The following is a 19,278-nucleotide window of genomic DNA, read 5'->3' as shown; positions in this document are numbered from 1 at the left end:
AAACTCTTAACAACTATCTTGCTGAATGTTCAATGAAGATAAAAAAAAAATGTTGTAAAGGTCGTAAAATAAGTGTTCTGTTAAATGTTCAATTCGTTTTGAACACCAGTCCATACACGTTTAGACAGAAATTCATGAACTTACTCTTCAATTTGTATGAGTGATGATTTTCTTAACTTTGCTAGCACGAAGATGAACATTTTGATTAATGAATGCTGAAGTCTACTTGCAATTTTCTAAGTTTTCTTTTAAAAACGCGAAAACCCTCTTGCAGGTGAACTTTCCAAAATTAATAATGTCGCTGTCTTTGAGGATTGGACAAATGGCAAGGAGGTTTGAGACGCCTTATCTTTTGCCACCAGTTGTTATGATTTACAAGCTGAGTACCAACAGAACGGAACTCCATGCAGAAGAAGTAAAAGTCCCGATTTCAGTTCTTCTCTTCGCTTTTAAAACTACAAACGAGAGAATTTCTCTTTTACGAACTGTGGAACAGTATTAATTGTTTCGGAGTTTAGTCTAGGTTATCCGGTCAAACAATGCTGGAAACCGTGGAGTTAAAGCAGTTTCTAAAGCCAGACTTTAGGCTATCACTGACCGTCGAAATACCGACAACAGGGGTTATTCTACAAAGTAGGAGGCCCTGTTATTTCGATACTTCAGCCAAACAGAACTGAACATCAAGCAAACAAACTTACAATAGTCCATTTTGAAATCAAGCAAAAGTGCACTCTCACCTTTAGATGCGATCGTGTCCATGCTTGATATAAACTGGCCCTTCATGTAACACGTTAGAATTCCAATTTAGCGACGCGTAAACAGCGCTCTGGAGCTTCTACCAAGGACGTCCTGCTGTGTTCACTAACTGAGGAAGAACGAAGGAATAGATATCAATTAATTTCAAGAAACCAAATAAAGTAAAAGGTCCAGTCGAGCGAACAGCCCTGACCTGGGCCGGCTTGAAAATATCGAACACACTGCTTTCCTATTTTACTATCTTAATCGAAAAACGACAGAAACTGAATTGTGTGCCGAGCAAACATAAAAGATTACTTTAAACTTGACTATTTTTAAAGTAGTTTCCTTTCAGTGTAGTATGGAGCGGTTTTTTTTTTTTTCGCACAGTGCATAAATAACTGGAAACACAATATGGAAAAATTGCCACTGTACTAAAGATCTCACCAACCTGCCAAAGCGACTTAAGTGAAACGGCTGTATTAGTTTGTTGTTGGAAAGGCGTAGAAAATTAAGGCCAGTGAGTCTCATTTCCCTGTTATACATTAGCAAGTTATTGTCATGAAACAATTTAATGTGGACGTCATAAATGTGATTTGAGTTTTTTTTCTTATTTTATCAATATCTGCCTTTAGGCACGCAGATGTCAGTATAGAAGACAAAAACATCTGTCAAACAGAAAGGATTTGTTTCGCTCACTCGGTAAGACGGCTAAAGATAACTATGGCTTTAAAACAGAAACGACTCTCCTCAAATATATCAGTTGGTAAAATGTAATATAAACAGTAAATAAGTGAGTTATTGCCAGACCGGGAAAGAGGGTCGTTTTCTCAGGACAAGACCCACCCAAGAATCTGCAGATATACAACTATCTTGATGAAAAGTTGAGTATTTTTAGCGGTGTTTTAAAAACGAGCTTTCACTTGAAAAAGAACGTTAAACAAAATGCAATTGACTGACAGAGAAAATTAAATATCGCTTTGTTGTTTGACTCTAGAAACACTACAAAATAACAAATACAGCGAACAAAATGAACTAAATTACAAATTAACACAAGGGCGACAAATGGTAGCGAAATTAATGGTGGGAACGAGATTTGCTAAATCCCTGCAAGGAAAATTTTATTTATGAGGGACACCATCATTGGTTTGCACGAATCTCAAGTTGGGTAAAGAAAGATGCAATTTCATTATACTAAGTTGATAATGGGCACCTATATATTTTTGGATAATCTTCTCTCGCATTTGCTTAATAATAGCTTTTATCCTTTAATCTATTTGCATTTGACGAAGTCGCTTTTTCTGGTCGATATATTCACTTGCTTCGCAACGTGCGATTGGAGGACTTGAAAGGCAAAGACAAGTCTTAATGCTATGATCTATTCAAAGGTCAAAATGGCTTGAGACTCACAAAAGTGCAAATTAATTTCCAATTTCAGCATTGAAGGGTTTCTTGTTTCTTTGTCGATGTTGCTCTGGGATCAATATCGCTCCCCTTGCAAGATTGTATTCACTTTTCAAAAGTGGTAGACTAACTGAGAGAACTGACTTGGTTAGACATCGCTCTAATATAAGACAAACACAAAACGACAAACTCGCTTTGATTATTAAAGGGATTAATTATCAGAAAAAACGAATAGAAAGATGTACATCTGATTTCTAAAGTTCTCTAACTTTCGTTAAACCAAGACGAAACAGACAGAACTTATGCTTTCAGCCGAGTGACACACAATACAACTGAATACGTACGAATGGTAAACCTGGGAAACAAGCCAAAAATTCTTTTAGAAGACATCTTTTCCTACAAGTCCAAGCCTACTTACACGCTCTACACTCAATATTATTTTGTTTGTGTCATATTCAATTTATAAACACGACAGCCTTTCACCAAACACATGCAAATTAGCGGAAGGTGTTTTGACACAAAAGAAAGATGTCACACCGCTACAGCTGATAAACGCAATTCGCAGTTTACCCGTGAAGGTAAACACATACAAGAGAAGGTCCCTTTACGGCTTCAAAGCTCGAGTATACTTACTGTTTGGTTACATTTTCGATGGCCCGCTGAAGATATTTCCAGTAGAATTCTTTCCGAGAACACTGTCAGTTACGGGTAAGAAGCGACGAAACGAAGTCGTGTTCGCTCAGCTGTCAACTGCCTTGCGCGAAAATCAGAAATTAACTTTGCGAACCTGTATAATTTTGTGAAAGTCCGAGAGAATACTGTTCGTTGAAAAATCTTCACGCCTGGAGTGTAAGGTGATCAAAGCGTCATCTCAGAGATATTCATTTGAATATCGCTGTGAGTTAGAGATAAGTGGTTTTGTCTTTAGAAGTTTCTTGAAAAGAATAAAATTATATTCTCGTTTGAGATCGGGTTCATTTCGCCACCAGTTTTTCGCTCCGCCTACAAGGTGTGATTCTCCGTTTAAATATATGTAAGAGGAAAACGAGTGAAACGGTCAGGCTACGTCGCTTAAAAACCACCTGTTAATTGGAAAGGAAAAGAGAGGCCAAATTTCAACTATGAAACTTAATGCGCGTGAATACACCAAACAAACCAAATCGCTTAGTAAACTGTTTGATATTCTGTCAGCTAGGGGTGTTCATGTGAGAAATCCTGTGAAATCCGATTGTGTTAAAGAACATCAAAATCGTGACCAGCCCCTGAGGGCAACCTTAAATCTTTTGGGACTGCTATTGTACAACGTAGAACTGACAAGCAACGGGTTTTGCATGTGATGAAAATATTGTGTTACGGGCACAATAAGTTTTACACGTTGTTCAATGGCGCTTCGCTTGGAAAAACGCCAATCTTGCCACAAGTTCACACTGTTTTTGACGCGAAAATATGTTGTGAATAGAGCTCCAGACACTGGCGATGGTTAAAGACTGATGTTTAGCTCAGAATTTAATAAATAAACACCGCATGTGGTACAAGGCTTTAACTATGCAAGGGATTAGATGGAATGTTTAACCAAAAGGGAACCTATGGGTTGAAAACGCTTTTACTATATCGTGGCAAAAGCGAAATTGAATTCCACGGAAAAAATTTATGCCCGAAGATTGAAAGGAAAATTTCGCTTCAAGGAACAGGTAGCATTCAAAAGAAGCTCTGTTCTTCAATAGAATTAATAAAAATTAGGAATAAAAGTCGTCTTGTATCAACAAAAAGAGTAAGTTCCCTTAAACGAAAATGTGACTCGTTTAAATGCATCCATGTCGTGAACTTGACAAATATTTTAATATTTGCGGCGCACTTAGTGGCTCAATAACCTTGAAATGTAATTTTTCACCTTAAAGGACTGGCCGACCTAAATTGGATGAATTATTCATGTCGTCTGAAAGCAAACGGGAAAAACGCTTTCCCTTTATCTTTTACATGACGGAAAGGTTGCTTTGTTCTACACGAAAGCTGGTGTATATCTTGGGTAGATATGAAATGGTATTACTGCTTGATGGTAGTAAACGGAGAAAAAGTTTGCTACCAAAACCCGCAATTCCTCGGTCTTCACTTGTTTAAAATATTTCGAGATTATAGAGAACATCTGTCTAGGAGAGACAGTGTTGCTTCAAGTGCTAAAAGCAACCACGCATTAAAGTGTAATTCGAGGCTGGTCTCCTTGTATTTCTGGCCGGGTATCTTTACAAATGTAGTTCCCTCGTTTGTAGTGCTATAGGACCCTTCAGGAGAAACAAGACCTCACTACTCAGCGAGACAACTGAACAGTAAGCTAAAGGTACGTGTTTGTGATGTATAAGCAAAATTGAAAAGAGGGGTAAAGATCAATGTGTTCAGTGGTAAAAAGAGATGGCTGGATTGAACCGCTTGAGCTTGCCGCGGCTAAAAGTTTGAAGCACGTCAAAGAAAACTTGGCGACGGAATCGATTCGTAGCTTTCTTGAAGGCGATTCGTGTTCAAATTTGTCATCCTGTCAGATAATTGACGATAAAAGCTATCTAGTTTTATATCACAGAGTTGAATTTTCCACTCTAACATAGCAACCGGTGTAGCACCAAGTAAAAACAGGCGAGCAGGGGAGGGAGTGACAGGATTGTAACTCGTGAATTCACAAATAACCCCTATCGTTCACATTGAGTAATTTGTGACGCTGCTAAATGTTCACATACAGCGAGATTTTAACAACTTTTTTTTTTCAATTTTGGATTGTTTTATAATAGAGAAATATTCTATTTCATTGCTTCAACTTGATTTGAATAAGGGTGAAAGGTATATTGTAAACGCAAACCAAACAACACGACGAATTTGAAATACCTCTTGCAATTATGAAGACATTGTTAAATATACGGCTGTCATGAAGAATAAAGAGCAATTTCTATGCTTTTCAATTCCTAAGTTTGCTTCACTCACCAAAATCTATTTATACAAGTAAACGACACAAGCAAACAAATTCCGCCTCCTATAATGGAAGCGCTGAATATGTCTGAATTTTTAATTGAAAAGCTGTTCCAATTTAAAACGTAGTAACGACATATTGAAAATAAAGTTCAATTCTGCGACAAACTGATCCCAGAGCGCCTGTTAACATGCACGCACAATCTACCGTAACTGAATTTTTTATACATGTATGTGTTAAGACATAATGAGATACGAACTCGATATATGTAGGGACAAAGCGTTTATTATTGGTAAATCAGTTTCACACGTGAGACAATTGAGGAATTTCCTGATAATTTCGAACTCTTTTTTACTTCTATTTGCATCAAAGCAAAGAGAATATAATGAATTCATTAACTGAATTTTATCTTAGCAGCTGAGTCAATGGAATCGGCAATCAGTCAGTCAGTTAGTCGACACAAACATTGGGAAAACAAGGTGGCCACCCGAAAAATCTATTTTAGATGATCATAGCCACCTGAAATGTCGGGGCTGAATCTTCAAAATGAAGTAAAAAAGTATGATTTTAAGAGTTATCCAGTTTAGAGTTGAGAACCAAACACAGAGAATTATGGCTAAGTTAGTTCAGTTTTTCCACTGCACGTATGAATATGAAATATAAAAACATGTCCCATTTGATTGTTAAATTGTCGGACGATGAAACATCCAGAGTTCTAATGAAGACATATACCAAGGTCAAGTTTGAAAACATCCTAAACCTTTTTGACAGTGCTTTTTATGTCAGTTCAGAAACATAACTGAGAATCATGTAAACGTTAAAAGCGTTAAGCATATTGAAGATATATTTACCCGAACAAGACTTATCATGGCTTTTAGTTATAAACAACATTTACTTTGCTGTCTTGCACAGCTACTTTCATACGAAATATTCAGCTAGATCAGAACGGCGTAAGAAAAAATTAACAGCGGGATTTAACTCAAAATTCCGACAAACCTGAAGTCGGTAACAAGTATGTTTTCGAATATCAGACTGCATACGGGATACAAGGGATTTTACAAACACCTCGCTTGTAGTCAAACTAATCTATTTTTTTCACGGTCAGTCCAGCTCTGTTTGTGGGCACCCTGATCTATTGAAACTCGGGCAAATATTTTGCAGGGATCATTGCTTTAGCAATTAAACTCAACGCGATTGTAAATGTCAATCTGTCCTCGTGGATGGAATAAAATACTCTCATGAACAATACAGAGCTGAAATGCATACCCGGCTTCAGTGAAGTTTGTGTAGCTACTATGCTTCAAAATGATGCACAGTCGGCAAATTTAGTCTACGAAGGACAATAATTCAAGGAAAAGTTCAACCGAAGATATGAAATTTATCAGCGGTTATAAGCAAGATGTAAACGCGATTTTGTTTGCGCCCTATATTTGCATATCATCTAAAGCGGATGATCTAGACCACTCTCTCTTGACATCATGCACTCGCTGTTCTGTCTTTATACACAACTAATCTGAACTGACAAAGTGCTGATGATTTTAGGTAGCGACCAAACGAGTAAAAATTTCCTTTGTTTACAAGATGAGTTAAGAATTTATTTGGGACAGCAATACAATAGTCACTTACCACAGTGTTATGTGTGAGCACCAAAGCATGTACATAACACCAGACTGAAAGTATACGAATTGCAAGCTGAAAATTTACGACATGAAATACAACCACTTCAACTATGGTTTGAATTAAAAGTTCTACTATAGCGTCACCAAAAAATAACCAGCCAAACAAACAAACAAACAGAGACAAATCGAGGCTATAAGCTATATGAAAGCCTCTATCCCTGGAAATCCTAAAGCTCAACAGAGTCGAAGAGCAACCTTTCAAGTAATGATAACTCAGCATGCTAAAACAAACACCACATTACAGAATTCCTACCGCCAAACCCCCAAACGTTCATAATATATTGTTCCAGAGCGAAGTTAAAGTGCATTTTACAGTATTAAAGTACATCAAATAGAACTTTCCTCTGGCATTAAGAGGGTCAATGTCTTTTCCAAACTGAAAATATGTTGGTGAGCTGTAGAATAACTGCTGCCGTGTAGACGGGGAAAAGAAAAGAAGTTAGGTTTTCCAATAAAAACTCAAATATACATAGTTGCTTAGGGATTAAGACAAATGTCAATTCACAATGAAGGAAGCTGAACGGTAAATCTAGGTGGAGAAATCGAGACACAGAAAATATCCTTTACATTTATCAACACAACCTTTACAGATGAGTGAAAATACGAAAACTGCGCGCTAAAGTAAACTATAAATTAAACTAAATTAAGACCTGCAGGCGAAAATTAAAACTCATTTCTTTTTTAAAAGTGCATTCTGGTCGATTTGAAAAGTTGTTATAGGACACTAGATAAACAGAAAACCTTCAGGACTAAGACACTGTCGTCAAAGGTTCGAGAAGTGTTTTTTCCTTGTTTAGCTTTCTGGTTAGGCAAGAACCATGGCAAAACCTTATGGAAAAAGTTTGGTGTTGGTTTACAGTACTTTTAGAATGTAAGAGAAATTAAGTGTCAGCCAAGTCAAAGGACGCCCTGTGCTTGCCCAGAATTTGAATAGAGCAGTTGTTAACAGCGATCGGTGTGAAGCGGGAGTATGCATACCGCGAGGAATAATTGCATCGCAAATAGAACTTCGTAGCAAAATCAGTTTTTCCTATAGAAACAAACAAAATGTCTCACCTTTAAGGGCAGACTTCAAAAACAAAATTAGCCGGTGTAAGTTTTTGTAGGCGTCGATCTTTCTCACTTACAACAGGTGCTGCATAGACATGGACGTCATATTTGTCCGTCCTGCTAAAGCGAGCCAGTTGAGCTGCCCACGCGAAGGGAACACGTGGTTTTCCTAATAAGGCAAGCGTGCGACTATGCGGGGAGTTCCAATTTTGTATTGCCTTCTGAGTCACTCGACTCCAGTATGGGTTTTGATAAGGGGTGAAGATGAAAGAAAAGAATTAAATGGCTTTGTTTACTCATAAAAAGAAAACACAGCCTTTCTTTTCCAAACATATAGTCTTCTCTTCGATGACTTATAAAGTCACTTCGATGGAATCTCATTACCTGTATTTTTACATTGCAGCCCTTCATTGTTAAGTGGGCCGGCCCACAGCCACCGTAGTCTGAACTTCAACTCATTTCCCTTGGATACGATTGGATTCAAATCTCAAATCCTCTTTTGTTTTTCTTTTTTTGCCAAATACTTTGCAGACGATTCTTCCACTTTCATACAATGCAATTGCATGAAGACATTATTTCTCAGAAAAAATCAATTTGTGAGAATAACTGCTAAGAGTGTTCCTTTATGATTTTCATTGTTGTCAGTAGAGCCACATTTACATGAGTTGTATCCCTGGTTCATTTCACGCATTTTTTTTTCGTTGCAACCCAACGGAAATAGCTGCTGACGACGATTTGTTTTGGTATCGGTTCCATGCTGAGATTCATAAAATCGAATCAAAGGAAACTCGCCAAATTTTTGTTTACAAGCCTGAGCACTGTATGAATTAATTAATTTAATTGGCTGTGGCACCTCCGCCTCGTAGAAATAGGATTATGCCTTTCGGAACTAGTTCAATCTAAAATCATTTGAAGGTTTCCTTCGGTATTGCGTGTCATCATTTTGCCGTTTAACTGTTTATTTCTAGAAGGTGATACCTGTCTGTGTCCTCATTTTCATCTCAGTGTATTATCGTACAGAAAAGTGACGAAAATTAAGAAACCCATTCACTAGAAAATATGGTCTTGGTGCAATAACATAACTATTGGGTACTCATAGGAGGAACTAATATAATTTTTCTGCGCTAACTTGTGAGAGCAGACGGGTTCGGCATGTTTTTTCACACCACTGTCACTAGCGACAGAATGATAATACTACTAATAAAAGGTGAAGTGGACACAAGTCTTCGAAACATTGCAGCTGAACAATTTGGGAACGCTGATATGCTCCCAAGACCTCACTAAATGTTCCTAGTATTTTCATGTAAAAAATATTCTTAGTAAAACCTGCTCGCCAAGCACAAGTGGCAAGACAGTCATTGTGATTCATTTTAGTACTGGACATTGCTAATTTGACAAGGTCAAAAGCTCGCACCAAATTGCATAGGCTAACCTATAGGCGTAGCACCCAAAATGTAAGGATGGTAAAGGCAGAAATCACGACCGAGATTCCTTCTGTCCTCAAGAGGAGAGGAAAGGAAAGCTTTTGACCCGAGTGTGCAACTGAGCAAAGCGTATCACATCATGATATTAAAAACTCAGTGAAGAACTGTCAATGATGAACCAACCAGAGTTCTGCCTTTAATGAACTCGTGACAAACAGTTGTGCAGAGAATTTTACTTTGACACTCATAAATATTCTTATCTTCTTATCAAAACAGACTCCTCTTATCTACCACGAGCGATTTTTATTGGGATTTTTGGGTCAAATAATAAGCAGTCACATTATAAGTGCTGTCGTTAATTTTCCCCCTTCGCTACAGGTCTAGCAGCATTGCGATTTTTGAAATATTTCAAAATCGAGCTTGGGACAGAGGACAGAAATGAATGCAACATTCTTAGAGGAAAAAAAAACTCCTAATGAAAATTGTACAACATTGGAATGGATCACCCCTCATAACTGTATTCAAGCCGGTTTGCTTTGGAAATCTTTCTATTGTTCTCGTCGCATTATTCCTAACAATCGCAGCAAAACAGTCTTTTGGGAGACATCGCATTGGGCCGGTTTTTTGTATATTCCACTGAGTGTTTTTCCCTTTTGAGTTTATAATCTTGATTGCCATTCTGGAAAACATTACGAAATGAGCTGGAAGCTTAGTAAGTCGATGCACCAACTTCCATGATTCAAACTGGCTGAAATTCATCAAGACAGTTATGAGTTTAAACTATAAAAATTCCCTTCTTTAACCGAAGATATTCCATCACGCAGCTTTGGTATAAAGTGTACATTAAAATTTCGTTTGTAAAGTACCATTTGTAACTAAAGCTAACTAAGTTGTATTACTTACTTTACGCCTAATGTTCTTTCAGCTTATCGGCGGAGACGTCGCTTTGCAGCAGAAGTTCCAGTAACAGACCTTGATGACTGGGAGGGTGAGATAAATGGCTTATTGACTGCAGTTAATCGGACGAGTGTAAGAAAAATGCCTAAGTGACTGTTCAGATAGCAAAAGAGCCGTTAAATGGGCAGGTACACAACAAAGGACATCCGTTAAGGAAGTGGTTTGAGTGGCCACCAGCTACTCAACTTGGGGACTTTAAATGGGTTCGGAAGCCCACTGAAGGCGGAATGTCAAAGCTTAACGCGCATTGGTCAAACACGCGCTCATGACGTGCCAAAGAGCGGGACGTGAACTCAACAGTCAATAAGCAGGCAGGTTGAACGCCATTCCCAATTAAAACCACAGGAAGGGAAGTCACGAATTTTCAATACACTGGGCACAGCGTAAAACAGTTACTCCAGGAAAAGAAAAATGTCGTGTTTATTTTGAAATAAAATTGTTTGACTACCGAGGACAAACACACGCCAGGCAATAGCACAGTTGTGTTCCGCAGATGCGGAGATTCAAACGCGCCGACTTTTAATGCTTTTTAGTGGGTAAATAACTTCAAAAAGCCGTGTAATAAGTGACAGCCACTTCTGGTTGGCGGGCCGTTAAATACCCTTTTAGAGGGAAATACCTTCTGTCGTATCTTAAGATACAGGACACAGCATGTACACAAGTGGACAATTTCTTACCTATTTAATGTTCTTTTTCCCGATAAGAAACACACCTTAAACTATAGTGCGATAAAGAACGAAAAACAAGACTTGTATTGTTTTTAATGAAGCGCAGAGAGAGAAAGCAGAAAGATAATTTAAATGAAATGATATTTAAAATGAAAATATTTTGGGTAGTGCGCGAAATGAGATAAACTCGAAGAGGAAAATTCAAGAATAAACCGAAAGTGAAGATAACTGTGTTGCTGCTGATTCGAAAGGAAAAGAGCAGAGAACATTATGCGGAGCTATTCCCTTTGTATGCGTAAACATAGTAACCTTTATCTCCAAAAACTAGAAACAAAAACGAATTCTTCAGGTTTTGAACAACTCATTCGCATTGCCACTCGCTAGGAGTACGAACGGGATATTAAATTTCTTTTAAGCTCGGCGCAGGTGCGTGCTAATCTCTTAGGTGCGCATTCCAGAAAAACGCAATCAGCCTTAACTATAGCGCAGCAAGAGATTTCTAAACTGTCGGTTTTTCGGCATGACCGCTTCAGCAACACAGCGGGGTAAAATTATTACCTGTAGCGAGCGCAAAGAAAGTTCTGAAGGAGTTTGATTTTATGCTTACAATAAAAGTTCATTACGTTCAAGTCACATTAAGAACGATAAAACAGTCGATGCCAAAGAGCACTTTTATGTCTCCAGATGTTTACTTTTAGCGACGAAGATTCATAATAAAAAGAGCAGGTACTTTAGCTCTTCAGACAGGTCTTTACAAAATACAGAGAACAGGAACTAAAAGTAGTGTCAGCTCATTCTCTCAAAGAGGTTTTCTTTTTTTCTTTTCTCGTCCTTTCGCCGTGTGCCTTCTGAGAGTTTGTTTCTTCACATAGCGAAAATTTGGTAAAAGATTTGAAAACTCGAAAGATTTGCGACAACAGCGCGGCTATTGACACGCAGTTTATTATGCTCAGTGTACATGCTGAGAGTTCATGCATGAAAAACACTACAATTATTTTTTACAAACTTGGTGCTGAATAAAATGTCAGCATGTAGAGCTATATACGTAAGACAAGGCATTGTAAGGAGCTACCACAGAAAACATGATATTCGGTAAAATGTTCAACGCGCTTTGAAAACATTAAATTCAGCTATGCCGTGGATTAAACTGTTAGTTACTATACAACAGCAACTGTTACATATAGAAACATGCGTAAAAATCTTAAAAAGACAATATATAAAATGTTCAACATGCGCTTCTCAGTAATTAACTGGGCAAGTTAAGTCGACGGACTGGAGCAGTGAAGTAAACTGAAGAAACTATATTTGGTGTTTTTTCCTCTTATCTTATTGTTCGTGTAAGAACAATTCTAAATTCTACAAGTTGAGAGAAGACTTTGGAAAATCTAAATTCATTTGATATATTAATACATGCAAACAAAGAAAGTACAAGGTCTCGATTTGTAAGTGAGATTTTTTAGTCATCAAGGCATAAACTGAATTTCACTAGTGTAGCGAAGATATCGTGTTAAAGACAAGCCTGTCAAAAGAGTTTTACTTACTCTGAACGCTGTTGAAGATCAAAGTGTGAATTTTGTAGTAAACGAGAAAGAACTAGCGACAAATAGCGAATCTTGTGTTTACATAAAGTACGGGTGACATTCATTGTGTACAAAATTTTGCTAACTTTGGAAATTTCCGTGAGTTTTTTGTCGATTTGTGTTTAACAATGCTCATGTGGATACGATACACACTATAAAATAAAAGAAAAAAATAGCAAAAACAAAGAAAACGGAAATCTTGAAAAAAAACGACTTGCATTGCGGCGACTCATTCCTCGCGAAACAGGCGGAGATGGTAAACACCACGTGCGTTTAGAAGTCTTGTGAATGAAATTTCATGTTCATCTACTGAAAATGAAACAAATGAAATCACAAATGAATCTTTAGCTTGCAGCTTTCCGCGCGCATGCAGACAAACGGACCCCGCTCCGCGCTCCACTGCTGTGAATTCACCTTTAGTTAATGTGTTGTGCTATTAGGGCCATTTCCTAACTTTGTTGCAAAAGCTGTTAAGGCGGGACAAAGCAACAGATACACTTACCGCTGGGCTGATAAATATTTTAGCTTTCAAACGTGGTGTAGTTAAAATAGGCAAAGCGACGAAGGTCATGACTTCACAATAGCGGCTTTCAGTTGACTCATATTTGCTTATTGAGCGGCGAAGTTACTTAACAGGAAGAAAGTCTCTGTAGTGTATTATATTCTTTAGGACACTCCTTGAAGAGAAAAACGCAAAATTCAGAAATAGAGCCTAAATGACAAGATGATGCATTTTTTTATGACAAACAGATCTTTTGTGTTAGCTTAGAAACTAGGCAAATGTAATGATGACTGATTTTGTTATGCTGCTGATACAGAAGTACTGTGACTCTATTTGGCCATGGAAAATGAAAATAATAACAGTTTCATTTAAAGGTCTAATATGTTAGATTTCCCCTTCAATAAGGCAATAATAAGATTTCTCATAAGAAGTTTTTTAAAAGATGTAGTTTGAGCTCAACACCAATCATATGAACTTTTATATTCACAAGAGAGATCTTGTGTTATTAAACATAGATGTGAATTATAGTCCCGAGATTTCGTGATTTAATATGTTTTTCATAGTATTGAATGGACTTAAAAACTTAAAAACCAATCAATAAAACAGTTAAAAGCAAACGAAGCATTGGCAACTGAAGCCTTAATCTAACCTTTATTTTTATCTGAGGGGAAACGGCAAATATGCTAAAATGAGGAAGTTAAAAATTGAATTTCCATCTGCAAAGCAAACAAATGTACCAAAAATCTTTATTGCACATCTACCATGTACATGGTATTTCTTTTACTAGAAAATTATCCGTTCAAAGGTTTGGAAGTTGTTCACAGAAATTCTGTACCTTCCCTGGATTTATTCTGTCTTGTAATAATGAAGCCACAACGGAAAACGGTGGTCTTAGAAATACAGTTTACTATTTCGGATTTAGGGCTTGCGGGTTAGGATGGCCATGTACCGAATGCTAAGCTTTTAGGTAACGTAGTTCACTTGCAGCAAAATGAGGCTACGACTCCCAACAGGACTGCTTAATTATGAAGTGAAAAAAAAAATTGCTTCATTTTTGATAATTCCATCGGGATAAAACCGAAAAGAGAAACAAAGCAATCAACATGACAATTTTCTTAGACTGAAACATGACGGCCGAGAACTTGATTGCAAGAAATGAAAATGTCGTTGGCCACGAATACTCTTCATAAAGACCTCATTCCGCGCGGCCTAAAAATAGCTATCTTCGAATAAAATGAAAATAACGAGCATTTAAAGCAAAAAGGACAACAAAGGTAGACAACACAATACCAGTATTAAAGAGAGAGAGTTTTGATTACACTGTTTTAGTCCGTAAAGCCCTAGGCAATACGCTCTAAAACATCAGAATAGCTCTTACAATAAGCAAGGTAATGGGGAAATAACGAAGATCGAAGTTTATAACGAAGAAAAGTTGGGAGAAAATGGTCATGACGAGTTTCTATTTCGTTAGGAAAACATTAGGAGTTTGGTACTTACCTGTGAAAAAAAATCGCTCTTTGGATGGTGGAGGAATTCTGTATTTCAATATAAATGCCTCGGTTTTGGGAGGTTTGCGTGATCTTTGTCGCAGCTTCAAATTTGAAAACCGTCTGTAGAAAACCACTGCTTGATTGGCTGGCAACTTCGGAAAATTAGGGCGTTTTAGGAAAAATACTCGCCTTTTTTAGCTGAAATGGTTGGAAGTTTGCTGGACTCCTCTGCTTGCTCCCTGCCTCGCAGTGTTCAGCTATTGAAGTTGTTCAACAAAGAGTATAATATATTCCTGTCTAAAAATTGCCTATTTGTCTCTGTGCTAGAGAAGGGAGTAGGCACAATTCTTACGCGAGAGGCAGGTATCGCGGCGGTGGCACCAGTCAAACACAAAGGGAATTCAACCATTGAAACAACTGGCATTGAAAAGAAATAATTTTCCACGTAAACATTGACTTAGGTGCAGTGAAAAAGCCTTTTGAAAGAGGAAAATCTGTAAACGACTGTGTTTAACCATATGCCATCTACAGAAGAGTCACTGAACAGAAGCCATTCGAAAGCTCATCAAAAGAACGCGTTCATGAAAGAATTTAGATGAAACGCAACATTCATCCAGCCACTGAACGTATCCCCTGAAAAAACCCTAGATTAAACGCTTGAAAGTATGAAACTAACGAAGGATTGTCGCCTGTTAAAGCTGCTAAGGACTGCGTAACACTTCTTGGCACAATCAGAGAACTGAAACAAAATCACTCCAGGACACAAAAGAAGTCTTGGATTTTCACAACTGAATAAATCTATCTAAAGATTCGAGGTATTTGAAAGACAGTGTTACGAGATAATTTCGCTTCAATGTCACTTAAGTACTGTTCTTTAGTGCTTAACTTTATTTCACATTGACGCGTAAATTGAGAGTGAGCGAATTAGAAAAGAGCAGAAGTTATTGATACGAGCGCGAGGCAAAGCAAATAAGGTGGCTTATTTACAGGTAATGCACTCTTTATATTGAAATAATTTCGCAGGGAAAATTCTCAGATGGTGTTTTCCTTTAGAATTGAATTGCGGGTCAAAACAAACTAAAGGCTGAAAGTGGAAGTGTAGTTTAAAATTGAGTTTTGTATGTACAAGTTACGAAAGAGTAATTATATACCTGTAAAGGAAAGAAAACACAAGGACGTTTTACCTGTATTGTTGCCTTAGGGAAGCATCAAAAGATATAAACAACAGTGAAGCTAATAATCTCACGTACTGATGTAAAGAATTATCTGTCGCCTTCAGATAAAGCATTTGCTAGGTCTCTCAAGAAAACATCGTGTTGGAAACTGAAAGGGAAATGTTAAAGATCAACATTTGCTTTAAATATGTATGGGTCATTACGTCGTTTGCCTTGAATGAGAGCGCAAAACACTTGTGTAGTATGAAAAAGAGAGACAATTTCTCACCTGAAAGGAGCGAAATGAATAACGTGTAAAACTGAATAATGGCTCTGTTTTACTTTCCTTGTCACCAAGGACGGTGTGTGCAGGACTTCTATATAATGTAAGGAAAGTTAAGTTACACAACTTTTCCGGTGTAGAATTAGGTAAAGAATCGTACGAGGAAACTTAAAGTACTTTTGCTCTGAATTCCGTCTATCTGTATTCAAACTTTTTGCAAGTAATACAAATGAAAATCTCGGTTTAGTATGGCTAAAATGAAACCACTCAAGATGGCGTCCTGGACTACATTACACTGTTGAAAATAAGAACTTAAAATCTTTACTGACATCGAAAAGTATAAAATATGTTCTGCATAGATTTGTCTTCTGGTGCATTCTCTCTGGGAATTTTAAGTCCACCTGAATACAGGAGAGCGCGAGAGAAACAAGTTCTGTTAAGACTCAATCAAGATTCTAACAATTATCTTCAGTCGTTACTCATTGTTCTTTGCAGTAAAAGGACTAAAGTACACAGTACTGACAAGAAATGTTAGTATTAAATCGTTATTTTAACGGTTCTCGCTTGGCTAGATCTTATTTCAGAACGCTGGCTTGCTTAGTTTTGAAATAAACTCGCAAAGACATAGACTGGAACAGCCCTGCATTGTTGGCGATATTCGCTTTTGTGAGGCGGCTGAGTGTATTGATTTAGGAGGAGCAACGTGAAACCCAACTGGCTCTCAAGTTATCGTCTTCTCCGGTTTTGACGAAAGTTTATGGAGCGCTAATATTTTGACTTGAACTTTTCCTTGCCAAATGATTCCCATTGTTGCGCAATGTTCATGGAAGTTTAATACGTGACGGTTAGCTCTTAGATAAACCGGCAAATATGACAAGGTAGCAACGACTTCGTTTCAAGAATTATAACTGATCAAGAGAAAAAACGTACAGAATGAAGTTGACACGGAAAACTAAGGCCTCTAAAAGGTATTGACACTACCATAAAGAAAGTGGCTCTTTACTGCAATTCTCCTTTCTCCTTTTTGTTATTTGATGACCTTTCTCAATAAAAACAAGTCTACACTCAATTCCCATATCTCGAATAATTATTTTGTTATTTTGTCAAATTATAGCCATTTCCTAAAAATATAAATCTGCACGTAAGACAACTTATGAAAGAAAACGTAATTTGCGTTTCCGAAATCTACCTTGTAATTTTGATTTCCCTGTTTTGATTCACGCGAACTGATTGTCTTAAGTTATTGCAAATAAACGGGAACCTCTCTGTATTCAAGCAGCATTGACAAAGATGTGCCAAAGAAATTTTCAGCTCATAGACAATAAAAACAAGTATTGAATAACCAGACAATAACTGCAATGAAAAACAAAAAATAGAAGTCGCTGTTAATCTTTGGAAAGGGACACACACATTCCTCACTTTGATAAATGTAAAACTAATAATATGAGCAAGGTACTTTAGAGCGCAAGGTTGAAAGCTTTCGATGGTCATAGAAGTAAAATTTCTGTTCTGACCGGTACCAATGACAGGTAAAGTATAAAAGAAATTTAATTTACCAGTTGAATACAAGATTAACTAGAACTATACTGGACTGACGTGAGTCTGATCTATAGTGTTCTTGAAATGTACTTGTTGACAGCAAAAAGGCACTGAAATGGACCACCTGTTTGAGAAAGGGAAGCTGTCAAGTGAGACTAATTTTCTGACGCTCCTTGCTTTACAAGAAGTTATTTTTGTCGACGGCGTTGTGCCAGAGGAGTAGCGAACACAATGGTAAATTGTTGTGAAACACAAGGAGTTGAAAAGAAGCTTTGGCCAGCGCAGAATCGTTAGAAGAAAAAGCAGCTTGAGCAGTGTGCTGAAGTTGTTTGTAGAGTCGTTCTTTTTGTAAGATTTACTTGTTCTCTTCTCGTTGTGCGAGATTCACTGCTTGAATTGCTTTAACAATTAGACCTGAATTGAAAAATGACTTTAAATAAATACCCTTGCGACAATAGCTAGGAATATTGTTTGAAATATAAGCAATTGAAAAGTCTTTTCAACCCAATAGAAAAACACATTCGTTGTATACTGTGTAGAGTATAAAGGGAAAATGTGGAATAATCGCCGGCTGATGTTTACTCGTACGAGAAATCACTTTATAGAAAGGCTATTAAATAGAGCAATTCATTCAATTCTATCTACCTCGTAGATCCTTTGGAGTAATGTCAACTAAAATACGTTGAAACTAGAATCTTGCTACTAACTAGAATACTGTTGCTAAGTGTCAACCTGCTAAGGCTACCCTAAGGCTAACAACACTGAACGATGTCTTTCTAAATTGTACCTGTGGAAACTTAAATGGGCAGTGTTAAAGATTTGTGAGCACGTCAAAAAAAAAAAAAAAAGACCTCCGGCTTCAATACACACAAAAGCTAACGCGAACAAGAAACCAAATCTCAAGCCGTTTCCCCATACGGTTTTAAAATACAGGACAATTGAAAAGCTCTGAATAATAGAATATCGTCTTAGGATCTTCTGATCGAAACACCGCATTTTGAAAATAATAATTTGCGACACGAAAACAGTTCAAGCCCAACGTAACGAAACTTATCTGTTTTAATATGCCTGCCTCTTTCACGGCCACCACGCGGCGCAAAACTAACATTTAACTGAAAATTAATGATAACCAGAACTGGAAATCCCTCTTCGGCATTTTACGACAGGAGCGAACTGAGACAGAATCTTCACAGAGTTTGAAACTGAAGCATTTGAATAACAAATGCGCGAAAGAAACTTCATCAAGTTGCCTTCGTCGATATCTTTACTTTCTTACTTTACAACAAACTTGCTAATGTAAGATATTTTCAATTTCTTTGTTCACAGGTTATTTTGAAGGAATGAATTACTATGAGGAGCTTTTGCACATGGTTAAGCCAGAGAGCGAGAAGGACCGTAATTGTTCAGGTAAGCCAGGAGACGTTAGATGGCGGGAATGACTGCTGATGTATTTTAATTAAAGGGGCGTTTTCGTCAGCAGGTCCCACTTACAATGTCATGGTTTAAATGAATTTTCTGAGCTCACCGAAGACAAGACTGAGCAGTTATTACGAAAGAGCGGAGCTACTCAGTTCTGAATAATGGCAACTTGTGTTAAGACGTACCTCTCTTTACAGCGCTGTAAAAAAGTAATTGAACAACTGTTCTCCGACTAGCAGGTGTGTTACCTTGACAAATACGAAAGGAGCGTTCACTTGCCTTGAAATTACAATTGTTTCTCTGAGAAACGACCACTTTGCTCTCCGGCGAAAAAAATTGCAATAACCGTTGTACTGAGGTTCAATGAAATATCAAAAGGTAACAATAACATTTTTGTGATATTTCACTGCTACCGGGGAAATAAGTAAAGCAAATGAAACC

The 19,278-nt window shown here is 37.4% G+C and overlaps 2 protein-coding genes across 10 annotated transcripts in view; one reads left to right on the top strand and one right to left on the bottom strand.

Moving 5' to 3' along the window:
* The window catches only part of LOC110068825 (insulin gene enhancer protein ISL-1-like), a 34,631-nt gene extending 18,921 nt beyond the window's left edge, over positions 1-15,710 (bottom strand). The window contains exons 1-2 of one of the 4 annotated variants that reach the window (XM_089295750.1): positions 15,693-15,710; positions 738-865 (exon numbers count right to left, since the gene is read on the bottom strand). In XM_089295750.1, coding sequence (XP_089151876.1) covers positions 738-783 — 46 coding nt within the window. In that variant the 5' untranslated portion in view covers positions 784-865; positions 15,693-15,710. Of the gene's footprint in view, positions 1-737; positions 866-1,186; positions 1,736-2,772; positions 3,225-7,827; positions 7,956-15,692 lie in introns of those variants that run through there. The other 3 variants (XM_020776240.2, XM_089295752.1, XM_089295753.1) reach the window with 3 other exon arrangements.
* The window catches only part of LOC110068826 (uncharacterized), an 85,972-nt gene that overhangs the window by 26,073 nt on the left and 40,621 nt on the right, over positions 1-19,278 (top strand). For 2 of the 6 annotated variants that reach the window (XM_020776245.2, XM_020776243.2), the window contains exons 2-3: positions 10,171-10,233; positions 18,745-18,825. In XM_020776245.2, coding sequence (XP_020631904.1) covers positions 10,171-10,233; positions 18,745-18,825 — 144 coding nt within the window. Of the gene's footprint in view, positions 1-10,170; positions 10,234-14,467; positions 15,432-16,542; positions 17,409-17,484; positions 17,767-18,744; positions 18,826-19,278 lie in introns of those variants that run through there. The other 4 variants (XM_089295759.1, XM_089295761.1, XM_089295758.1 and 1 more) reach the window with 4 other exon arrangements.

The sequence above is a fragment of the Orbicella faveolata genome, unplaced genomic scaffold (genome assembly GCF_042242905.1).
Source record: "Orbicella faveolata isolate gen_17 unplaced genomic scaffold, um_ofav_v1 contig_26, whole genome shotgun sequence".
NCBI classification, from domain to species: domain Eukaryota; kingdom Metazoa; phylum Cnidaria; class Anthozoa; order Scleractinia; family Merulinidae; genus Orbicella; species Orbicella faveolata.
Note: the sequence above shows the minus strand (reverse complement) of the source record. Positions and strands in the feature narration are given on the sequence as shown.